The sequence below is a fragment of the Aythya ferina genome (assembly GCF_964211825.1).
Source record: "Aythya ferina genome assembly, chromosome: 6".
Lineage (NCBI taxonomy): Eukaryota > Metazoa > Chordata > Aves > Anseriformes > Anatidae > Aythya > Aythya ferina.
Window position 1 is genome coordinate 11871340 of NC_140303.1, and position 21766 is coordinate 11893105.

General features: G+C 44.3%; 1 protein-coding gene across 10 annotated transcripts in view; it reads right to left on the reverse strand.

Annotated features, from left to right (window-relative positions):
* Positions 1 to 352: 352 nt before the first annotated feature.
* AGAP1 (ArfGAP with GTPase domain, ankyrin repeat and PH domain 1) overlaps positions 353 to 21766 on the reverse strand; it is a 352881-nt gene continuing 331467 nt past the window's right edge. For all 10 annotated transcript variants that reach the window (XM_084524026.1, XM_084524027.1, XM_084524019.1 and 7 more), the window contains 2 exons: positions 8913 to 9168; positions 353 to 8412 (listed from right to left, as the gene is read on the reverse strand). In XM_084524026.1, the coding sequence (XP_084380152.1) occupies positions 8209 to 8412; positions 8913 to 9168 (460 nt within the window). In that variant the 3' untranslated portion in view covers positions 353 to 8208. The remainder of the gene's footprint in view (positions 8413 to 8912; positions 9169 to 21766) is intronic.

Genomic DNA, 21766 nt, shown 5'->3' on the forward strand with positions numbered 1-21766 from the left:
CTCCAGAGACTCTTAAAGCCTAGGTGCAACATTTACTACTCTCCCTTCCTCTGGGAGAATAACTGTTTTTAATGAAAGCTCGCCTATTTTTGCTGGGAGATCTGTCATCTAGTTCATAAGCACCTTCAGAACTCTTAGATATACACCATTACAGCCTGGTGACTTATTGCTTTTTAATTTATCAATTTGCACCATTACCAGCTCTTCTGACATCCCAGGTCTCGGGCAATACTTCATCTTTATTACTGGCAAAGAGTGACAGGATCTCATCATTAATACTGCGAGGAAGTAGGGCCGGGGCAGGTACCTCTCAGCAACACCGCAACCAGGACTCAAGCAAAGAACAAAGCTGTGACGAACAAGTTTTCTTGTCTTTATTAGAAAGAGACCTATACAATATAGCAGTCTCCCTCTGCAGTACTTTACAACTTTTTTTCCTTTTTTATTTATTTATTTATTTATTTTTATTCAGAATACTGTACAGCTGACACAAAAATCTCAACGCGAAGAGAGAGTAAAGGGAAACATAATACAGACTGGCATACTTAATCAAAACAAAATCATATGAAACAACAAGCAAAGTGAAATGTTTGTCAATTGTTTTAATTACAGTACAAACAATATAAATAAAGCATCATTGAGTCATTGTAAAACAAACTTGCTGAATGAGGTAATATAAAAACAACAACAAAAGACGTATTTTTTAATAATTTCCACACTGTCTTGTCATCATTTATACATTACTATTTACAGAAACAGAAAAGAAAAACCAAACAAAACAAAACAAAACAAAAAACCTTGCTATAAAGTCTGCCATGTGCTAGGTATCTTCTGCCTCTACCCCAAACACAGTTCTCAGGTGTCCCTACTCACCTGGGCTCCCTTTCTCCCCATCCTAACCAGGAACACAAACATCACAAAGCAGAAAAACAGAAAGACCTGGGGGCTAAGCACGCGTGAACGTGACGTCTAGCCGTGTGGTCGGTCACAGGGTAAGAAGAAACTGAGAGAAACAGAGCTCACATCCATTTCCAAGCAGTGATGATGCCAGTTCCCAAAACAAAGGTGCTGGCTAGGACTGCACGCCAAACCACGGCCTCACTGAAACCAAACTCTGACTTCAGCTAGGTTGGGATACAGCCCTTAATGCGTCCAGGCCCGATTCTGCCTCTCCCAAACAGCTTCACCTCGGGTTTGGCAAAGCATTTGGGGATGTGCTCAAATCCCGGTGAAGTCGAGAGGTTTCACGTAGCTGCAGAGTGAGGCCCGTGGCGATCCTGAGCCAGAGACATCAAGGTGAGAGAACGCAAAGGAAAGACGAAATGAGCCCTCGAGTTTGGAAAGACACCCCTCCCCAAAGCCCTGCGGTGTGTGCACCCGTCCGTACGAGCCGTGCACAAGTGAAAAATGCTCACGAGGTTACACTAGTACATGAGAACTGGACCAAATGCACAGGGCGCATCGTGGCCCCCTGGAAAGTTTGTATTTCCCCAGAGAAACATGGGCTGTGCTTTTAGAGGACCGACATCCTCTTCTCCCTGCGGGCTGGCAAAACGATGCCAGGGGATTCAACAGGTCTTGAACCCACGTGAAACTGTGGATAAGTAGGAAAAAATGCTCGGAGGGGTTTTCAACAGCACCCACACCTCCCTGGCACACCCAGCCGTGTTTTCCACCAGAAGTGCCCTACCTAGCTCCAGCAAACAGTCCTCTGCGTGCCGACCCTGCCTAATCCCTATCAGTTTCCCCTAAACCAAAAACAGGAGTAGCAATGGCATGGGTAACAGCTGGCCAGGCTTTCCTGGGCCCCTCGCTACGCACAAAGCCTCAGCACACGTTAGCTGATGTTCAAAGTAAAATTTTGGGGCCCCAAACACCTGGGGAAGGACCGCTTGGTGCTCCTCAGAAATTCAGCGAGTAAGCTGAGGCTGGAGCAAATGTATGGGAAAGAAAGGGCCTCTGAGCAGCTCCTCTTCTGGCCTTTTCCCTTCTGCATCTCCTTCCAGCACCAGCTCCCACCCCGAAGCAAGGTGGCTCTTTCAGTCCCGGTAGGCAAGTTAAAGGGCTTCAGAAGTTGGGTGTTGCCATCTGAACGAGCTGTATTTTTGCTCTGAGCTGGGTTATCTTTGTGAATCCTGAGCGTTTGATGGCTTTCAAGAGCCACAGTGAGCCCTTACCTCCTATTCCTGCCTCTCCCTGCCCTCTGAGATGGCACCCCCGGCCTGTGCGTACCTTCTGTGCTCCAGAACATGGCTGGGCTGAGTTAAATTGGGAAATTTGCCCATTTATAAACATCTGCCTGAACACCGGGCTCTAGCTACGGGTTATGAGTCACACACAAATGTGTGCACGGACACGTCAACCCAACCTCTTCCCTTCCAGATGGGGGAACCCAAACCCTCCCTCACTCCTACCAAAGATCGGGTGCTACCACGTCTGCTGTTGGGGTTTTATTCCCTCCACCTTGCAATTCGGAAAGTGTTTTCAGCTACCCAAGAGGAGCTGGGACTGCTCCGAGGTCCCCGCGCGGTTGCACTCATGGTTTTTGGTTATCCTAACCACAGGCAGAGGGAGGTGAGAAAGAGGGAAGAATGGGAAGTTGTCAGACACAAAACACCGATCGGCTCCGTAAAACGTGGCGTGCACAAAATAGCTGATGGTGCATTCACTGCCAGCAAGCAACACGGTCATCCCAAACGCATGCCATTAGACCTCGACAAGCCCCCCACCCCCCTCCACGCTTTGTACATAACACACAGGTAAAAATTACGAGCTCTGAAGCACTGCAAAATAGTCAACTCTTAGTACTGGAAGCAAAGACACGTCCAGCAGGTCATGGCCAAGAGAAAGCTGAAGCTTTGCACGTCAGCAGAGCTGACCACTACCACGTGAATATGCTACATAGACTTGAGAGAGATGCGGACACGTAAGAAGGGGCTAAAACTGCTGAAATGTACAAAGACATTTGCCTTTCATCTGCCCATGAACAAAAGTCCCCCCGACACTCAGGGAACAAGAGTAAACTACGGGAGGTAACTCACCCACATATTGCTGTCGCCTGAAATGAAACACGGGGGCCAAGATTACCAAAGGCATGACTAGTGATTTTGGCTCTTAGAAAAACAACAAACAAAAGCCATCTTGTTTTCAGAAATCATGCAATCCTTTTCCCAAAACGAGAACTACTCACAGCTCTGGAAAATCTTGGCCCAACCCCACCCTACCCTCTATTTAAAACGTGAGACGGATTCAGTCAAATCAAGATGAGATCACCAAATACCCACTTAAAAACTGGCCCATGATAAACAACAAAACGAAACCTAGAATATCGCACTAGAACAGACCTACCTACCTACACCTTTGGATAGTTTGCTCTATTACCTCTCTATTTTTTTTTAAACAGCAGATACCCTTTGAATAAAACCATTTAAACCAACCTTCTTTTTGTAACTTAGAATTTAAGAAGTCAAAATTAATTGCAGGACATTTTGTGTTTTTTTGTTTGTTTGATTTTGGTTTTTACTTCGCTCAAAAAGAATTTTAATCTGGAGCGAGCTTTCTTTTGCTATGCAGCAGACACAAGAATAGCCCAAAGTTTTTTTCCGCAATACATTCTACCCCAAAATCAACCAGGCGATGTTGAAGGGAGGATCCGAGACTAACAGCCAGAGATCCCATGTGCTAATAACTGCAGCAGGCATCACAGGGGAAACAAAGAATCGTGACGATGAATGGCGACGGGCAAGCTCTCGTGTATCCACACAAACCGCCCCACGTTTGGTCCCCAACACTTTCCTTCTTCGCCTCGAGTCCCTCCCGGCACAACGCACATTTGTTCCCCGTTAAGGTGCAAACACGGCTCCCCGAGACATTTGTAGAGGGCCCCTTTAGAGCCCTCGTGTGAAATCTGTGCTTGTCTCCACTACTACTACTTTACACTAGAAACTACAAATTACTTCATTTTTCATGATCTCCATACAAATATAAAGGATGAAGCTATCCGAAAACCGCATCGGCTAATTATACTACATTACAGTGCTGGAGATCATCGCTACGAGTGTATCTGCACTCACACCTCTACTCCTCTCCCTACGTTACTCAGCTTCCTCTTGCCAGGGGAAATCTCCAAGTGCAGCTAAAGCCTCTTGCACTAACACATAATTTAGGGAAATGGGGAAAGACAGCAAGGTAAACAATATTAATGTTTACACAGTTATTATACACTACGCCCAAGTAGAAATGCTTAAAAACCCTCTCTCCTTTCCAATAGCTCGCCTGGCTTTCCGAGCTGTGCCTAGCTCAGGAGACATTGAGTCACACCAGAAATAGCTATTTTTTTCTGCCCCCTTTCAGCAACAAAACTGGAAACCTGGTAATAAGAGCCCCTGGCCAAATCTCTGCACTGGCGAGACCCTGGATTTTCCCAAGGTTGGGTCTCCTCTCTTCACAAATAGCGAGGAAAAAGTAAACTCTCCTGAAGTCCTGGACTACCGAGGCTCAGGTGCCGGGTACAACACATCCAGCTCATCTCCACTCTCGGCAATTAGCCTCGTGTCAACAGCAGGAAAGTGCTGATGTTGGTAGCAAAGGCTCACTCACTCCATGTGTTGTAGTCATGGTGGATAAAGTGCAGAGCAAGTGGGATTCAAAAGTATTTGGGATCATGCAAAGGGTTAAATGGGGCACTCGGTGAGAACCACTGCCACAAACTCCATTTTCTGAGAAACAGAAACAGATTTAGCCAGCATGTTTCTGCTGGGATTTCTTATTGACTGGATTTCAATTTGTTTTTAATTTGCTCATAACATGCTCAAAGGGCGTAAACAGCCTGGCAAGTGGGTTCCATAAAAGCAACAAGAGGGGCCAGACACGAGATGAGGAACAGAAAAGGGACAGGTTAACAGAGAGAGAGCAACGGGAACAGCTCCTGCAGGTTCTCAAAGCGCCGATACTGGTGCCGCACCCGGGCGGCTTCAAGAACATCCTCTGCAAAGTGCAAACGCATCCCCTGAAAAGCACACAGAGCCCGAGACCTCGTCTCTCTCCAGAGCTGCGAGGAGAGGGAAACCCATGGCTGAGAAAAAAACCTGAGCCACCAAAGCCTGCCTCCGTGCTTCCACCACCACGGGCGCACGGTCCTCTGGCTCCCAGGGTTTGGGCATCCTCTCTGCAGACCCCCAGGCATCTGGGGAAGCCACCACGTAGCCTACAAAAGCACGGCTTCAGCATCATCACTGCCAACGCATACGTGTCCAAGGGAAAGCTTTGTTTAGGTTAAAAGCAAGTGTTACCGCTTGATTAAACTATGAGGTTATTAGTTGGCTAGCCAGGATACATCATTTTTCCTGTAATACAGTGGAATTCCCTTTCCTAAAAAAAAATATTTTGTAAGGTTCACCTTCAGGAAGTCTTTATGAAAGGAGCGTACAACCCTTCTACCTGAAATCTGCACGGCAGCCTGGCTGCCCTTGTCTCTCCAACATCACTCCCAGCCTCGTAAGAGGAAGGTGGCCCACAGAGAACATTGGGTACAGGAAATTTTCAGCTCTGAAACGGAACATGCAATGAGAACTTCTTATGGCAAATCTGCCGACAATGTGTTTGAAATGTCGGCCTTGCCTCTCCAATATGTTCCCAGGGGAACCCCTGGGCACACGAGCTGCAGTTCCTGAGTTCCCCCCGCGCCCCCTGGTGCAGGTGTAAGGCTCGTGAGCACCGGGACGCGGCGGGCTCCGAGCATCCCATGCAGCCGAACATTTATGTGGGCTGTCCTGTAGGACCACCCGTCAGTACCAAAGATCAGGGAGCTGCACGGTGATGGTGGAGAAACAGCAATTACAACAGACACCTTTCCTCAAGGGAAAAAAATAAAATAAATAAAATAAAAAAACCTCCCAGTGTGAACAGAACTGGATGTAGCGTTACTCTGGTGCAGCCAAAGAAAGATCTCCCTACAGCCAGAGGTCTGTACAGTAACAAGCTATAAAATGACAACACCACAGAACAGGAAAAAACTGGTCAGTATTCTAGTTTTTTTTACCTCGGGGCATGCTTTCCTTCCAAGATTTTACGATTTTTACACCAAATCTGTAATTCTCTGATTTTTTTTTTTTTTCCCTTAAGATACGCTGAACACTTTTTTTTTCCCTTCACATTTTGTTGACCTATATTTTATTTAGCGACTGCTATCCCCCTCCCGTTTGGATGTCAAATGAAATACAGAGCCCCAAGGAAGAACAACACTGGAGGCTTGGGAAATACAGACGGAGCAGGTAGATTTGCAAATTACTATGCTGTGTGCACCTCACTGACTTCACATAATTGCTCCTTTGCCATCTAATTCAGTTGAGTTTTCAACTTTCTCTGTGATATGCCCTTCCCCCATCTTCACATTGCCATATGCCACTTAAAAATCACTTTTCTGTCTGCCAAAAGCCTTACAGCCTGCTTCCCTGTGCCAGAATCCTAGGTTGTGGAAAATGGCAGAAGCTAGGATCTGTCTGGCAATACCCAAAATAATAAAAAAAATAAAATAAAAAAAAAAAAATCAAATTACGTATTAAAAGGTGGAATTCAAATGAACTGTCCAGGCTACTTTCACAAGCCATTTTTCTTCCAGAGAGCAGCCAAGTTCAGAGTTAGCGCAGCCATGCCCTGCCCGCCTTGGTGAAGGCTATCAATTCTGAAATTAATCAAATCTGATCTTCACACATCCAGACTATGGCTTTTTGTCTTGGCTTGTGAAAGCTTCATGCCTTCTGAAGTAAAATATATTTACAGTGCTGAGAAACAGCCTCTTTTCCTTTCTAAAAGGTCTCATACATTTTTTTTTTTTTTCATGCCAAGCGTGCCACAATCTCATTCTGATATGTTCCTCAAAGGCTTGCAATGGAAATAGGGTTCACTGCTGGGAAGATTTTCAATGTACAATGATCTGTACTCCACAGATCCTAACTAGTTGCACATGATTTAGTACACATCCATTACAGTTTATAAATTAACAGAGATGTCATTTTCTGTACAAAAAAAATCAATGCATATTTATGATTTTTTTATTCAAATAGATTTTACATACATATAATCTAAAGACACAATACAAAATCTGTATAAGTTAGGCAATGCATCACAGGAGTGACCAAAAACTCAACACGTTTACCTTGGCAAAATGACAGAACATATTTCTGCTGGCTGAAAAAATATTAGCCTTTAATGCATTTATTAATTTTACTAAATGTACTTGAAATGTTTTTCCTTAGCAGTATTCATTATTCCTTTTTGTGTTTCATAGTTACTCTTATTTATTTTTTCCATTTTGTTTTTACACCAAGGAGACTGCAGTCAAATAACACTCAGCAACTCATTTCCTCTCTTTGGACTGAAAAATTAAACAGATACTAAATTATGACAGTGAATTTAGAAAGGAGGGCTCCAAGGGCTTGAAAGAACATGTCTGAGATAATATGATGCTTCTAAGAATATTGCAATCACATCCAAGCAATCACCGAAGCGTGCCATGTAACTACCTCCTCAGCTAATATGCTTTTTTCTCCGTGATGACTAATCATGTTCTATTAAACAGCGGTAATGCTGGAAGAACTCAACTATACAAGTGTAATGAAGCCAGTATTCTCCCTGGACAGATTAGCTACAACTGATTTGACACATACCATCATAGGAGCTTCAAACCTGACAAACTCTGTGCTTGCTTCTGATTTATGCCGTCAAGCTCTTCAGAGAAGAGAATGAAATCCAGCCGTTCCGTTTGGTAGAGGTGAAATGTACTGATGTGCTTAACTGTCAGTTACGGAAAGTTACCATCGCTCCTTTCTTCTCCTCTCGCTCCCGCTCTCGTCTCCCTCCGCCCCTTCCTTCCGCACTTGTAGAGCCTGTGCCCAGGGACAGCCGTCCCCACGGTCCCGTGCCACGTGCCGTGTCCTAGAGAACCCACGCGCTCTCGTGCGCTCCTGCTGCCCGCTTGTCATCGTCGGAGAGCTGTCACTGAAACAACTGCTTTCTCTGCAGCCCCTTTCGCTCCTTCTCACCCCCTCGCGCTATCCAGACGCGCCGTTTCTGGATGGGACAGGGATGCACCGAAGGGAAAAGGGAAAAAAGGGAAGTTGTCAGACTCACAGAGCAGAGCTGTGACGGGAATGGAGGAATATGAGGCTGCGGATGTAATTCAGGTCAGCGAATGCACGAACAAGCTCCTCAGATGATGGTGGGCATTCTTCCGCTGCTGTTGTTCCGGTTATTGTTCTTCCTGGACAAGTTTGGAGTCGCCATGAGGACGAAGCGCTCATCGGGGCAGCCGTACTGGAGGAGAACATCGATGCACTCCTGGCTGGAGGCTTGCCTGGCATAGGCCAATGCCGTGTTCCCGTGGGCATCGCGTGCCATCACGTCAACGCCATACTACAGAGAAAGAAGAGATGGCGTCTGAAGCTTTGGTGCAAACCGAGCATTAAAACAGAGGGAGCAAACTAAGGACAGAAGGGTTTGAATGTAACTGAGGACAAGGCTGGGGAAAGGGAAAAGAGGGACAGGTCAGGAGACTGTGCAGATTCGTTGAGCACAGAGCTACACATGAAAAGGTTTCTACAGGGAGGGTCTCCTACCTGGAGCTAAATGTTTAGCAGTGGTATTTCAAATAGCATTTCAAATGGTGCCAGGGAAATTTCTCCTTCCTCATCTCCTACAGTTTTGCTTGCTTTCTATCAAGTAGCAGTAGACAGGCAGAAATTTAAGTTGCTCTCTTTACAGAGCACGCAATGAGCAAGACCCAGACTCAGGACAGCAGCGGACACTTGGTGAAATTCGCAGGCGGCAGGTTTGGGAGGCCCTGCTGAAGGAACGTGGCCCAGCAAAAGCCACCCCAGCGCCGCAGGCCCCCTCCGCAGGCAGCAGGTACTCACCCAAATCAAGAGCTGCACCAACACCACGTTTCCTTTCCTGCACGCCAAGTGCAGGGCAGTGCGCCCGTCCCCATCCCCGCAGGTCTCGTTCACCTCCTCCCGCGTCCCGTGGGCGAGGAGCAGGATGACCGTCCGCAAATCTTCCTCGGCTGTAGCCCTCAGGAGGTGCTGGCCCAGGGTAAGCTCCAGGCATTGCAGCGGGGCGAGGAAGAGCTTCTGCTCATATTTTGCACGTATCCAGCGCTCCTTTTCTTCCCTAGAAAAGCAAAAGGGAATGTGTAAAACGGCGCCAGCTTGGCTTTGCCTACCAGTATGCTAGCAAACGGCAGTTAATCAACAGAAAAATTATTCCCTGTTCCATTATTTTTGGCAAAAAAGCCATTATAGAGGCAGTTCATTCAAACTTTGTCCTTGCAGCAGGATTTGTGCCACCACTGAGCTGTATCGCCGTGACGCTGGCTGCGCTGCCTGTGGGGCGCACGCCCCAGCCTCCAGCTGCTGTGGGGTGGTGGCAAGATCACAACGGCCACGAGGTCTTCAGACCCCGAGCTGCCACGAGGATTGGCAGCAGGTAAGAGCCCTCGCTGTTAAATGGGAAAACAGGCAGAGCAATTCCACCACGGGGTTCAGCTGTGCTGCAAAATACATCACAGAAAATGCGCAGAATTTCCACCCCTAACACCTGAATTAACCCGTACGGCGCTTCCATCCTTCGGCCACCCTTCCTGCACCCAGGTTTGCATTTCAGACAGGACTGCGACCCCCTGGAAGACACAGCCTTGCTTGCAGGTTTTTTTTTTTTTTTTTTTTTTTTTCTCCCTAAAAGTTGGGTCATGTTTCCAAATGCAAAAGACATATGGAGGGTTCTCCTGTTTGTTTTTCCAAAATGCAAACTACCAAAACAACACTTTGAAGCACCATTTCCTCCTGATATGTCAAATAACTATCAAAAGCTTTCTGGATGCTATTATATTACAGGATAACAAGGACTACAAACAACTGCCTCAACCGCCCATTAAAAAAATTAACATACAATTATATGATCTAAGAGATCTAGCCCTAGACAAAGTCCCATTTAGAAGTACCTTAGGTAATCTGTTCAGCCTGTGAAAACCATATGCATCACCTAGCAAGGCAACTTGTTACTGGTGACATATTTTTTCCTCTGGAGTACAAAAGGAAAAGCTCTGTTTACCCCTTTCAGCACTGTTTACACTACTCCCAGTAATCTAGTGTCAGGTTAGCCCTAATCTGTTTTTAAATACTTATGTAAACAGATCCTTCCAACAGCAAATCTGGATTAGTTTTGCATCATTTCCTGGTACATGTGGAGTGACCTTACTTTGACCTCCCTGGATGCTTTCATGCAAAGCTTTCCAAAGCAGGCACTTCTCTGCACCAATGGCAATTCACCCTGCAGACAGGTACGGGCTTTTTCAGAGAAAGAGGGCAAACAGAAAATTAACACAAAAAGCGCCTCGTTTAAATGAAACCTTTGAAAGCTAAAAGACACACACACAAAAAATTTAGGGAGCTGCAAATTAACCTTTGATGGCAGGCTCTGATAACCCGAGCATCAGTTCAGGTGCTCCAGAGGGAGAGGAGAAAGAAAAGGATTTCTGTTACCACTGCAAACCCTAATTCTTTATTTTATTTTATTTTATTTTATTTTATTTTATTTTATTTTATTTTATTTTATTTTATTTTATTTTATTTTATTTTATTTTATTTTATTTTATTTTTTGTTTTATGCTTTTTGATTGTATTATATTTTATATTTTATTTTATTTGTGTTGTTTTAAGGTAAAAAAACAACACTGGCAATGCTTTGAGGACAATGAAGTAACGTAACATACAATTATTACCAGCAAAATGTGTGTTCTTGCAGTGTTGCAACAACACTTGCAGGTCCAGTATCCACCCCAAGTATTTAGTAAAGCTCTCCTGAGTTTTTAAAGTCTGTATCGAGGTACTGAGAGTATAACCAATGCTTCCACTCCACGTTTCAATGTGCCAGACTGAAAAACGAGGTGATTCAACCTGCGCTGCTTCACAACAGTAGCGCATGTCTGGGCTTCGGGAATTTATTTCTCGTATGCCCATGCACCCTAAAGTGCTTGGAAGTCCCTTTCTGTTTAAAAACCAAGCTGCCTTACACACATCTCCCAGCCCTAATCACAGTTCATATATATACCTATATATACCTGAACAGAGACAATAAATGCCAACTTCAGGTGGAGGCTTTCAGAGTTTTAGGCTGCTGCTTTACAAATTCCTTGGCATGACTTTCCCCTTTGCCATGTGTTGCATGGGAGCAGTGCAAAGGCACATCAGACAAAGCAATCCTTCTGCTCTTGGAAGGCTGCAAGTGAGCTGCAAGGCTAGACATTATCAACCAAATCCTACTCAGGTTATCCTACTGTCTCAAAAGGCCGGGAAAAGAACAGAAAGCCCATTTAAAAATAAATTTGAGGAAGGATAGCGTGCTGACACCTGTGTTAGTGATGGAGAGGGAAAGAGCTGGATGCAAACGGTCCTTCCTTGAAGCACTGTCCTGCAGTATAACCCGTAACTGCTCTGCGTTAACACCGACTGTCAAAAACCCCTTAACTGGAAGAAATTTGTTGCAACCAGGCAGCAACTGAAGAGATAGTGAGTCCCTTGGGAGATGCATGCCTGGCCAGAGCAGGACCCTGCAGCCAGCAGGGGACTGTGCTCCTGGGCTACAACCACTTAAAATTTTGACCTTCTCACATGATTATTTTTACCTTACTTTCGTCTTCCTTCTTGGAAAAACTTGCTCATTTTTCTTGACCACCTAGGGCACCAATAGACTTAATTCATTAAGGTCAAATTCTACCCTTGCAGTCACAGTAATTGACTGGGAGAGTACCCCCCAAACTCTACCTGAGGGTCACGGTGGGAACACAGCAAACTCTACAAACAAAAATAAAGGTGTTTTAAAAGTCTCAGACATTTGGGGGCAGCATGTCACTGACATCGGCTATCAAATGAGATTTAGATCCTATTCAACAGCCCAAACTGGGTACACAAAGAAAGATATGCTGCTTGGATTTCCTCATAGAAAACTGTACTTAATAACAGAGGAAGGGGGAGAAGCAAGCTTGCCCATGCCTCATGGACTGGTAAAACCAAAAGTTAGAAGGACAGGTTTTGAATGAGTATCTAGAAAGCCAACATCCACAGACATCCTCTCTCCATCTCTGGCACAGACCGCTTCATTTTGAAAGGCAAGTTCTGGGACATTCTTGGAAGTCAGCTTCAGCTCCACTACACTGTGTTGGGTTTGTCTGTAAAACCACCACATACACGCACTCATCTTAGAAATCCCGACAACAAGACATAAACACTGCAATTGTTGCTCTGATGCCACAATTTCACTTCTGGGATCCACAGCTTGTCTTGGTTGAGGTTTCATTTCCCCAAAGGCAGGCCAGTCCAAGAGCAGAGTTGTCAGCAGTAGATCACTTAACCTCATTCCAGTCCCCTGGAGGACCACTGTTCACATCCCCTGTTAGCTAATGAGCTAAAAAATGAATTATTGGAGCGGTCAGCAATAAGCAGGAAGAGGAGGCACAGTGTTTCACTTCAGCCAGCACTGACATACCTTTAAATAAATCAACTGAATAAGAGTACAAAGAAATGAGAGGAAGAGTGACTAATCAGGAGAAAGATACTGAGCCAGTCCCTAAAAATAAAAGAAATGCACAATTAAACATCTGCTAGTAAATATTTCTGTTTTCTTCCCTGGCCTGTAATCCTGGCAACTTCCATGCAACCCCTTCAACACTATGACTTTCAGTTCTAGTTGTCTCCACATGACACCTGTAAGCCAAAACAAGACTATTTTGGTTACTTACTGGGATTTTAAACTCAGTGGAATCCTCTTTTCAGGACCAGATTAAAGCCAGTGTACTGGAGAGGAAACATCACCAGGTGCTCAGACATTCCCTATGATACCTAATGCTGGAGAATATCTGAGCTGCCTTTTCCTCAGATGTACTAAAATAATATATATTTTCTACAGCAATCAGGCTAGCTGCCTGTGTTTTTAATGCACATGTGAATTAATAGATTATAAACTCCTGATTAATAGATTATAGATTTTTAGAAAGAAAAAAATATATAATTAGTAAGATCAGACTTTGATCTTTTTTATCTCTGAAGCTGTCCATTCAAACCCAGGCTGCAAATATAAACTTAAAACCTCGGTGGATGTACAAGGCCCAAAGTACAGGGTAAGACTGCAAAATACTCTGCAGGAAAGGGATAATCCACTAAGCCTTGGCCAAAAAATACCAGGAGTATTAGCTCTTGCAGGAGTCTCCATCACTAGTGAACTCTAAGTACACAGTGGTATGAATAATGAAAACCCTGCCACGGCAATGATACTGTACATAGGTAAGGGTTATTAGAAACAGATGAAAATTTCACTTCTCAGTTTATTTTGAACTCATTAGGTGCTTGCTTCTCAAGATAATGTCCAATTATTTAAATTACTCTGCCAGCCACATCACATCATTATTATCTGGAAACATAAATACCGGGCACTGTAAGGGGGAGGGTTAACTAGGTAGCATGAGGAATATAAAAAGCAGATTAGCTTAGAGCACAGTTTCCCTCTGGAGCTACGCTGTGCTCTCTGCTTGCGAGTTTGCACCAGAGATGCTCATTTAGGAGCTCGTGTCCTGCACAGCTCAGCCCCTTCCAGTGCATCGCCTGGCTTGCCCACCTTGGTTAAAAGCTTACAGCTTCCAACAATACTAAATCTTTTCTTCTCTCTTGCTGAAGAGAATAATTCTGCAGCTGAGGAGGCCCCTAAATGTTCTCTCTAGTGCCATTCACCCAAACCTCCGTGCCGTGCAGGTGCCATGCTTGCACGTTGCCATTTCTGGATGCTCACTGAAGTGCAGCCATTTGACGCGGTAGTGACCTGGCTAGCTCAGCAAGAGAACTGCCAGATTTTCTCTGTTGTTGGACAGCTGACAAGGTTAATGGGTCTGTTCCAAGAAAATGAAGTAAATCTAACCCCCATAACTCCCAAACTCTGGGAGCGTCCCAGAATGTGTCATTAGCTTCGTGGTCCAGCATGCAAGAAGCATGCATCACCTAATGACCAGTGCTGTCAGAGCGGGGTGGCTGGCTGTGCTGGGGCTTGCCTTTCAAACAAAACCCTTTGCAACAACCCCACAGATGTCTGATAAACTGCATCGCTTTGTGATGTTGTGATGGGTAAAAGAGAAGAGAAACATTGCAGGGGACAGGACTGCAAAGTCTGGAAAGGTTCGTGATGTTTTTAATTGCAACTAGTGAAGGAGAGGGGGGGAGAAGAAGCGAAGGCGAGAAGAAAGGGCTAGCAGCAAGGAATTTCCAAAGTGTCTTCCTGCCCCGAGCAAAGCAGGAACTGGGAGGAGAGGCATGGAAGAGGAGCTGGGAACAATGTGCTGAGAAAACACCGGGACTTCCTCTCTCTGCAGGAGAAGACCCCGCTCTATAGCAAAGCGAGTGCGTAGCAGCTGACTGCCCCTAGCACGCATGCCTTCTCTCCCCGGCTGCGTTGCTAAGGGGGAAGGCGCACAGGCCCACCGGGGATATAGAGGTCCCTGGCAAACAAGAGGGCTCCAGACAGCAAACAAAGACCGATGGGTATTTATTCCTTAATTACAGAAAGCTTTCAAGAAGCGGGCCACTGTAAATCCCCGCGTACCGAGAAAAGGAGGCAAAGGACCAAGATTTATGTGCACTGGGGCAAAGAGGAAATAAATATCTCTCTGGCTCCTGATCAATATTATGAGTGTTTTGCCAACCTAGAGGGTGTTTTATGAGCTGTAAGGACAGAAAGGGATCATTAATAATTAAATAAAGTCAACCTATTAAGCTTATTACTTCTTACAAGTTAAACATCCCCGATGGACGAGGAAAACTGCTGAGGAGCCACCGCGTGTCCATGCCTGGGTTCGACCGCAGGCACGGGCGGCCTACAACACCGGGCCAGCCCTCTCCAGGCCCGGTGGGGCAATCAGCTCAGCTTGGGAATGGTTTAATTGCCATCTTTGTCAGGATAGTTATCTGGCTGAGGACAGAGCTCAAACTGCTGTTAAACCTGCAGTGTTGTCCACCAGGAGAGTCATAAAGAAGCAGTTCAATGCCACAAAAGCAGTCCAAATTCAAGTTTCTCCTCCTGACGTCAGGCCTACTCAAGCAAACAAACCATTCCTGAACGACACAAATCAAGGCAAATTCACATCGGAAGTGTGCCCAAAGCTCCCTCACACTTGCGGAGAGCTATTCTATGAAGCCCACAGGTCAGGATCTTCTCTACCATTAGCTCTGCCACTAGACTTTCACATTTTTCTTTTATAGCTGTGTAAGGAAGAAAAGCCCTACTGCACACGATGACAGGCAGATGTTGCTTCTACATACAGAGCTGAACGTGTTTCTCGAAGTCATCATGTGTTGAACGACACCAGTATAATCTGAATTTGTATTCAGTGGAGCTTCTCCACTTTCTTTGCCTTCCCTTGTGGCAGTACTCCTCCCTAGGGAGGGCTCCAAAATACCTGCAATTTCTGCACTTCTTGGTCAGCTTTTCAGTGATGCCATAGAGCAACCAGCATTCTCCCTCAGGTGTTAAGACACCTGCAGGATTTATTATTGTACAACATTAATTACCGGCCTAGACAAGAAACCAAAGGTTTACTGACTTAGGCTTTCTAGATAAACATCCTTCAGCTGTGTGCTCTGACATATCACATACTGTTACAGCAAACTTTTGTCTTCATTGCACAATGCTCAATACGATAATTTTATAGGTACACTCAATAAAATATATCAACTCTGAGGATTACTCTGTGTAAAGCAAAGAAAAAGTTATGTGATATACAACGGTGGGGAATACCGCAGATACTAAGAAAAGGCTTATTAAGTTGAGATACAGTTTGTGCAGTGACAACTCTAAGCTCTGAAAGATGTTTAAGTCTTTTCTCGATACAAATCCAAGCTTTTTTGTTCTCTGTAACTATGTGGAATGAAAACAGCCCCTAGAGATTTAAGCAAAAACTTGAAGAACATCAAAAATTATACTTTTCTACTAAATCCAAAACTCATGGATTTTTTTCAACAGCACTGCCAACAACATTTAAAAAGAATAAAAATTAACAATAGTGAACTCTAAGGACTTTAAGCACTTCACTTTGTGAAACCAATTCCAAAAGCACTGCAAACAGCAGAGGAAGGTGGGTTTCTGCTAAGATGTGCAAGGAGAGACCTCATGAGAATGTGGAATACAACAGCAATGAAGGACCACCACCTCCACCAACTGTTTACTGACCAACAGAAGAAACGTTGTGTTCACGGCCCCATTACTTTTATCCAGACATCGATGGACAAGCACATAAATATCCATGCAAAATTTAAACCAAAACTTATCACTGCGTTAGCTACCAAAAAGAAGTCGAGCTGTCACTGTGTGGTTCTTGACCATGCATAGACCATACAGAGCCTGCTCCCATTTCTTGGGTGGTCAACCTTAACACTCAGGGAAACAAAAAATACCTAAAAATAAAAAAGCCAAAAGCTGTTCTAGAACAGCTGCATGAAAATATTAAAAAGGAGTATATTTGTTTCTTGTTTGTTGCAGTAACATCTATCTAAATATATGCAGAGAACAGCAAACATTTATCGAATACATTTTATTATTCTTGAATGGCCATATTTAACCTGTTATCTTAAGTGTAAAGACCAAATTGCATTGTGCTAGTACACAAATAAAGTCTGGAAATTTCAATTTACAGTCTAACTTACACTCACTCAGATTAAAGGATCCCATTAATTTCCCATTTGTTAACACTAATTTTCTCCTATACGAAGGATATGCTTAATTCAATATTGTTTTAAATATAGTTCAGAAATCACAACATACTTCCCCCCCTTTTTCTAGGGAACAATAAGAAAATTCTATTTGAAATCAATTTTCAAACAAAACATGGAAGTAGTTTTGAGCAGATAATTGTACTACAATGAACAATTAGGGAATGTTTCGTGAAAATGAAGGTAGTCTGTAATCTTGGTTATGTATGTCTAACAATGCAGCTATTTTCACCTAAAACCAGGCTTCTGCTTTTATATTCAACGTCTAAAGGAAGACCGAATATTCAAAGAGAAAAATAGTGACATACAAATATTTCCATGCATAAATCTCAATAATCTGTGCCAGGTGAGAGGCAGAGCGAGGTAGCCGAGTACGGTTCCCACAGCCCGGTGTAATGTGGCATATAACAGGGATGTACATCAGCGACGTGCGTCGCAGCAGCTCCTCCCGCGATGCGACTATCACAGTGCATTAAGGATACCATAACAGTCGCTGATGTGATCTGCTTTGGAACGTATCACATCATAAACAGATGAAAGAAGAGAAATGGAGCCTTTCCTCTGCTCATAACGCTGTAAAGTGGCTAAGTATCATAACTAGGAGTGCACCAATGCCTTATAAATAATGAGATGGGAAAAAACCTCCAAGGTCTACCCAAAGGGCTAACGAACTTGCTGTGTAGACATTAAAGAGATTTCAAACGTGAGCTTGCTTAGTACACAAAGGTGGTTTCAATGACCTGAAATGGAGAAGCACATTCTGGCCTCAAAATGTGAATGTAATCCTTACTTGAGGATCAGGAACTACAAGAGGAAAGTCTAAATACAATACTTCATAAAGACATCCAAAATTTTTCTTGACAATTTTGACTCTTCATTACCAGTAACTCCCAAGCAATACTACCTTTGGTTTACAAGGAAAAATAAAAACCTTTTCAGGGGGCTTTAATATTATCTTAATTCCAGCAGAAGCAATAAGAAGATACTCTTTGGAGTATTTAGGGGAAAAAAACACCACCACACTGAATTTATGTAAGACATAAAAGAGATAACAGAAGTAATAAACACTGTATTCAAGCATAGACTGTGAAGAAAAACACATTTGGAACAACAAGCAAATAAAAAAAAATGATTCTTCTCTGCAAGTCAGCAGCGAAAAGACAGAATATTTGCAGCTATAGGTTTGGAGGGCCGGGAAGCACCTGTACCCACACATCCCCATGGGCAGCATTTTCATGACCCATGTTCTTCAGATGCCACAGGGACCCGCTTGCTTCCATCTCCTTCCTAGTGACCTGGAGGCCTCCCCTCTGCTTGTGAACACCTCTCAGTGTCTCCTTATCAGCATTTCTAATGCATCCTGTAGCCTCCTCCTCCTCTCCAACACATCTTTGTCTGTTCTACTATGCTTACTCCTATCGTTCTTTAATCCACTGCTTTGGCCTCCTCTTAACTCTCGCCAATTCTATGAGCTCTACAGAAATCACTTACGTTATCAGGCTCTTCCATTAGTTTCATATTTCATTCCTACTTTCATTTAATGAAAATGATGCCTGTCTTGCCAAGCTAGATCTCCAGGGGAGATGTAACTCTCCTTTCAGAAAGTGATGGGAATTCCCTCTACCTCTCTTTTAGTGGACTGCGAGTGTTTGATGCCTTTCTACAACCACAAACAAGACTTAGTTTAAAAAAGGCTGCTGGTAAATGAACACTGGTTGCTTAGAAAGCAAGAGATGAAGCATTAACTTCAGTAATTAAGATAAAAAAAGAAAAAATCTTAAGAAATCACCAACAGTTGAAGCTAACGGAAATATTTAGGATTTCCTCTGTACCTAGGAAATGAAACCTCAATGCTCTTTTTCTTAGTTTACATATTTTTACTGTTTTTGTTTGTTTGTTTTTTAATAAGAATGAAATGCCATTCCTGGTACATGACACATCAGGGTGTTAAGACATCACCCAGGCAGCGTTAGGAAAAAACATGAGTGGGGAGAAGAGACACAAGGGAAACACGCCTTGTACCTAGGCAGAATACCACCAGTGGACAAAACTGCCAGAAAGGACACACGCCATCGGGGTGCCCAAAGAGAAAAGACTAGAAGGAGGCTCAGCTCTCAGAAGACACTCAAGTGTTCAAGTACTACTGAGGCATTTCTAATTGCAAGCCTACTGCTATTAATCGCTTGCAAACCTTTAGGCTTTTATGATTTACAAGCCATATGGTCGGTGCTTAACAAAGAGAAACCCAGATAAAACCCAACAGCAAAAAAAAAAATATGCTCAGGAGACACCTGCCAAAAGTGACAGCAAATTCCACCTCGAGAGCACCTCTGGAGAGAGTTGTGTGGGAATTTAAAAACCACGTGCCAAAATGAAAACCTCTGCCACTTGCCAAAGCGCCCCCAGTACATAAGTGCCTCTCTCTTTCAGCCACTTTTCTGCAATCCCTCTTCAGGCCACATTTGGAAATTATTTAAAAAAGATGAAGTATCCCATATCTGTTACCAATTTGAAGAAACACGTGAATATTATTTTCTAATTTGTGACTCCAACGTGCCTCTTAAAAGCAAAGTAACTGAAATAATTACATTGACTCCTGAATATTTCTATTATGCTCCTGGAAAAAAAACAATGTGGGTATGTCCTCTTCTGCCCGATGTGCCCCAGGGCTGAATGTATCAATAAGAACATCAAAGCCCCGAATGCGAACTGCCAAAAAATTGTAATTTCTGTGAAGCGCATACGCTGGTTTGTGGCAGCTGCAGCCCAAGGGCTGCCAAACAGATTAGTTAGCTTCTAATGGTCTACCGTGGATTTGCAACAAGGAGGTGGGAAGGAGGAACGGCCGAAGGAGGATAAAAGTTGAACAGCAAACACACGGCTCTCTGCTCTGATCAAGTTGTCCACAGCACAAGTGACCAATTTTCAGCCGGCTACTGATGTACAAGCTCTCGCCCAGGATTTATAATAGTAGTGATGTAGGTTTCTTTTTTAAAACCCTGACACAGTGCGACTTGAGTGACTAACTCCTGAAAATTGGTAATTTCCTGGTGGTTAGCAGGAGAAGGTCTGCCAATGAGAGAGCAGAACCTGCTAATAAATTTATAGTGCGTTATATGCCAATTAGACCCCTTCAGCCATTCAAGAGGCAGTGCCACCAATCAGGTTATCATCCCACAAATGTACTCTTTAGAGCTGATCTCATCACAAATCAATCCTGCATTTAGTGTGCAATTCTCATTAGTATTACCGAGGAATGCACTTGTGAAACAATGCAAGCAGGTATTTTTCTTCTCCCCTCTACGTGCCCTTCCACGCAGCTATTTACTTCTCGCACACAGTCACGTCCAAACTTCAAATGGTAAATAATCATTCTGAATACCACATTAATTCTGCATCGAACCAGATTTATTACACGCGTCATACTCGGGAGTTTCACCGTCATTCACAAGCCATCCGTGAATCTGTTGGTTAAATTACATCCTTGTATCTGACCATGCACCATGCAATATTCTATCAATACAGCGACTCAGAGCAGATCCCCACCCGATGACATCCACAAGTGTGAAGACACCCGATGCTGTTTACTTGGGAATCACTGTCAGAAAAAGGGAAAATACAGAAGCAGAGGGAAATACATAGCCTGTAGTGTTCAGCATACACACTGATCTACCTTACAACCCTGGTCACAGAGTAAACTACATCTTGGTGCTTATAGTCTACGCCAGTAATATTGTGGTTTGGATGCTTTGCAAAGCAAACTTGCTTTCATTTTCTGCTGAATAAGGCTAGAAATAGACTTCACTTTCAGCTTTGAAATCTAAGGCAGCAGAAAGATGCCTACTGGTTAGGAACAGGAGGCAATCTGAATCCCTACTAAAGCATTTCTCTTTTCCTTCTCAAGCTAGGTTCAGACCTCAGAGAAGCACACCCCAGAAATCTGACCCAACCCTAGGTGGCCTCTGCACATCTCACTTCAAAATTATGTTGCATTCGTGCCAGCAGTTGATCAGATTTGTTCTGATTGAGCTAAACGCTTTGTGATTTACTGTCAGCTGCCACAGTAAGAGCACCAGTGGCAGACAAAAGTAGTGATTGTAGTTGGTTTGAGCACTAAGTCAACATCCTTGTGGGGGCACAGGAAGGGATACCAGGCTTGTGCCAAGAAAAAACAGCACAGACTCTCTTCCACAATGCTTCATCCTCTTCCTCTTGCACTAGGATGCCCGAGAGCACCAGGCACGTGCTGAAAACATACCTGGCCACCGTGTTGTGCCCACCTGGCAGAGGTAACCACCACTCCTAGTGCTAAGGAAAGAAAACTCTTCCACACAAGAGCTACCAAAGCAACCTTCAGAGCTGAAGCACCTTGTTTCCCTGCTCCCTCTGACATGTGGCCAGGTAAGCTCATTTTTAGTCACTGTAGGACCAAATTTTGTTTGCCAAACTACCACCCCCTGCCCCCACTCATTTCAGAGGTTGCAGACTCCCGACAAAAAAAAACACCTCAAGAACAGCGGTGCAAGATGCCCCAGCCTTGGGCTGTCACCTGCATCTTATTTCTACTTAACCTCTTAAATAACACTGGAATTCACTCTGTCCCCTGATGGGCACCGTAATGAGAACCACCTGCCAATCACGGCTCCATTAGCCTGGACAGGCTCTCACTTCCTGAAACAATTTATTGGATTCCCAGGAGCAAACGGGCCCTCTTCCTTTTGAGCGGGGTTTTTTGGGGAGCTATTCAGCGGGAGCGGGTCTCCCCCCTGCTCCTGCTGAGCGGCCATTGTCTCCCCGGTTCCCTCATGCACGCAGTTTCCTGAGCCGACCCACCTCTTCTGTCCCGAGTGTTTGCCAAAAACTTTTCTCGGCTGCTCAGTTCACCGGCGCCATACAAAACCCACCAGCTGTTTGCAGCCACTGGGTCGGGCTGGGACGTGCACCCCGCTGTTAACCCCTTCTGC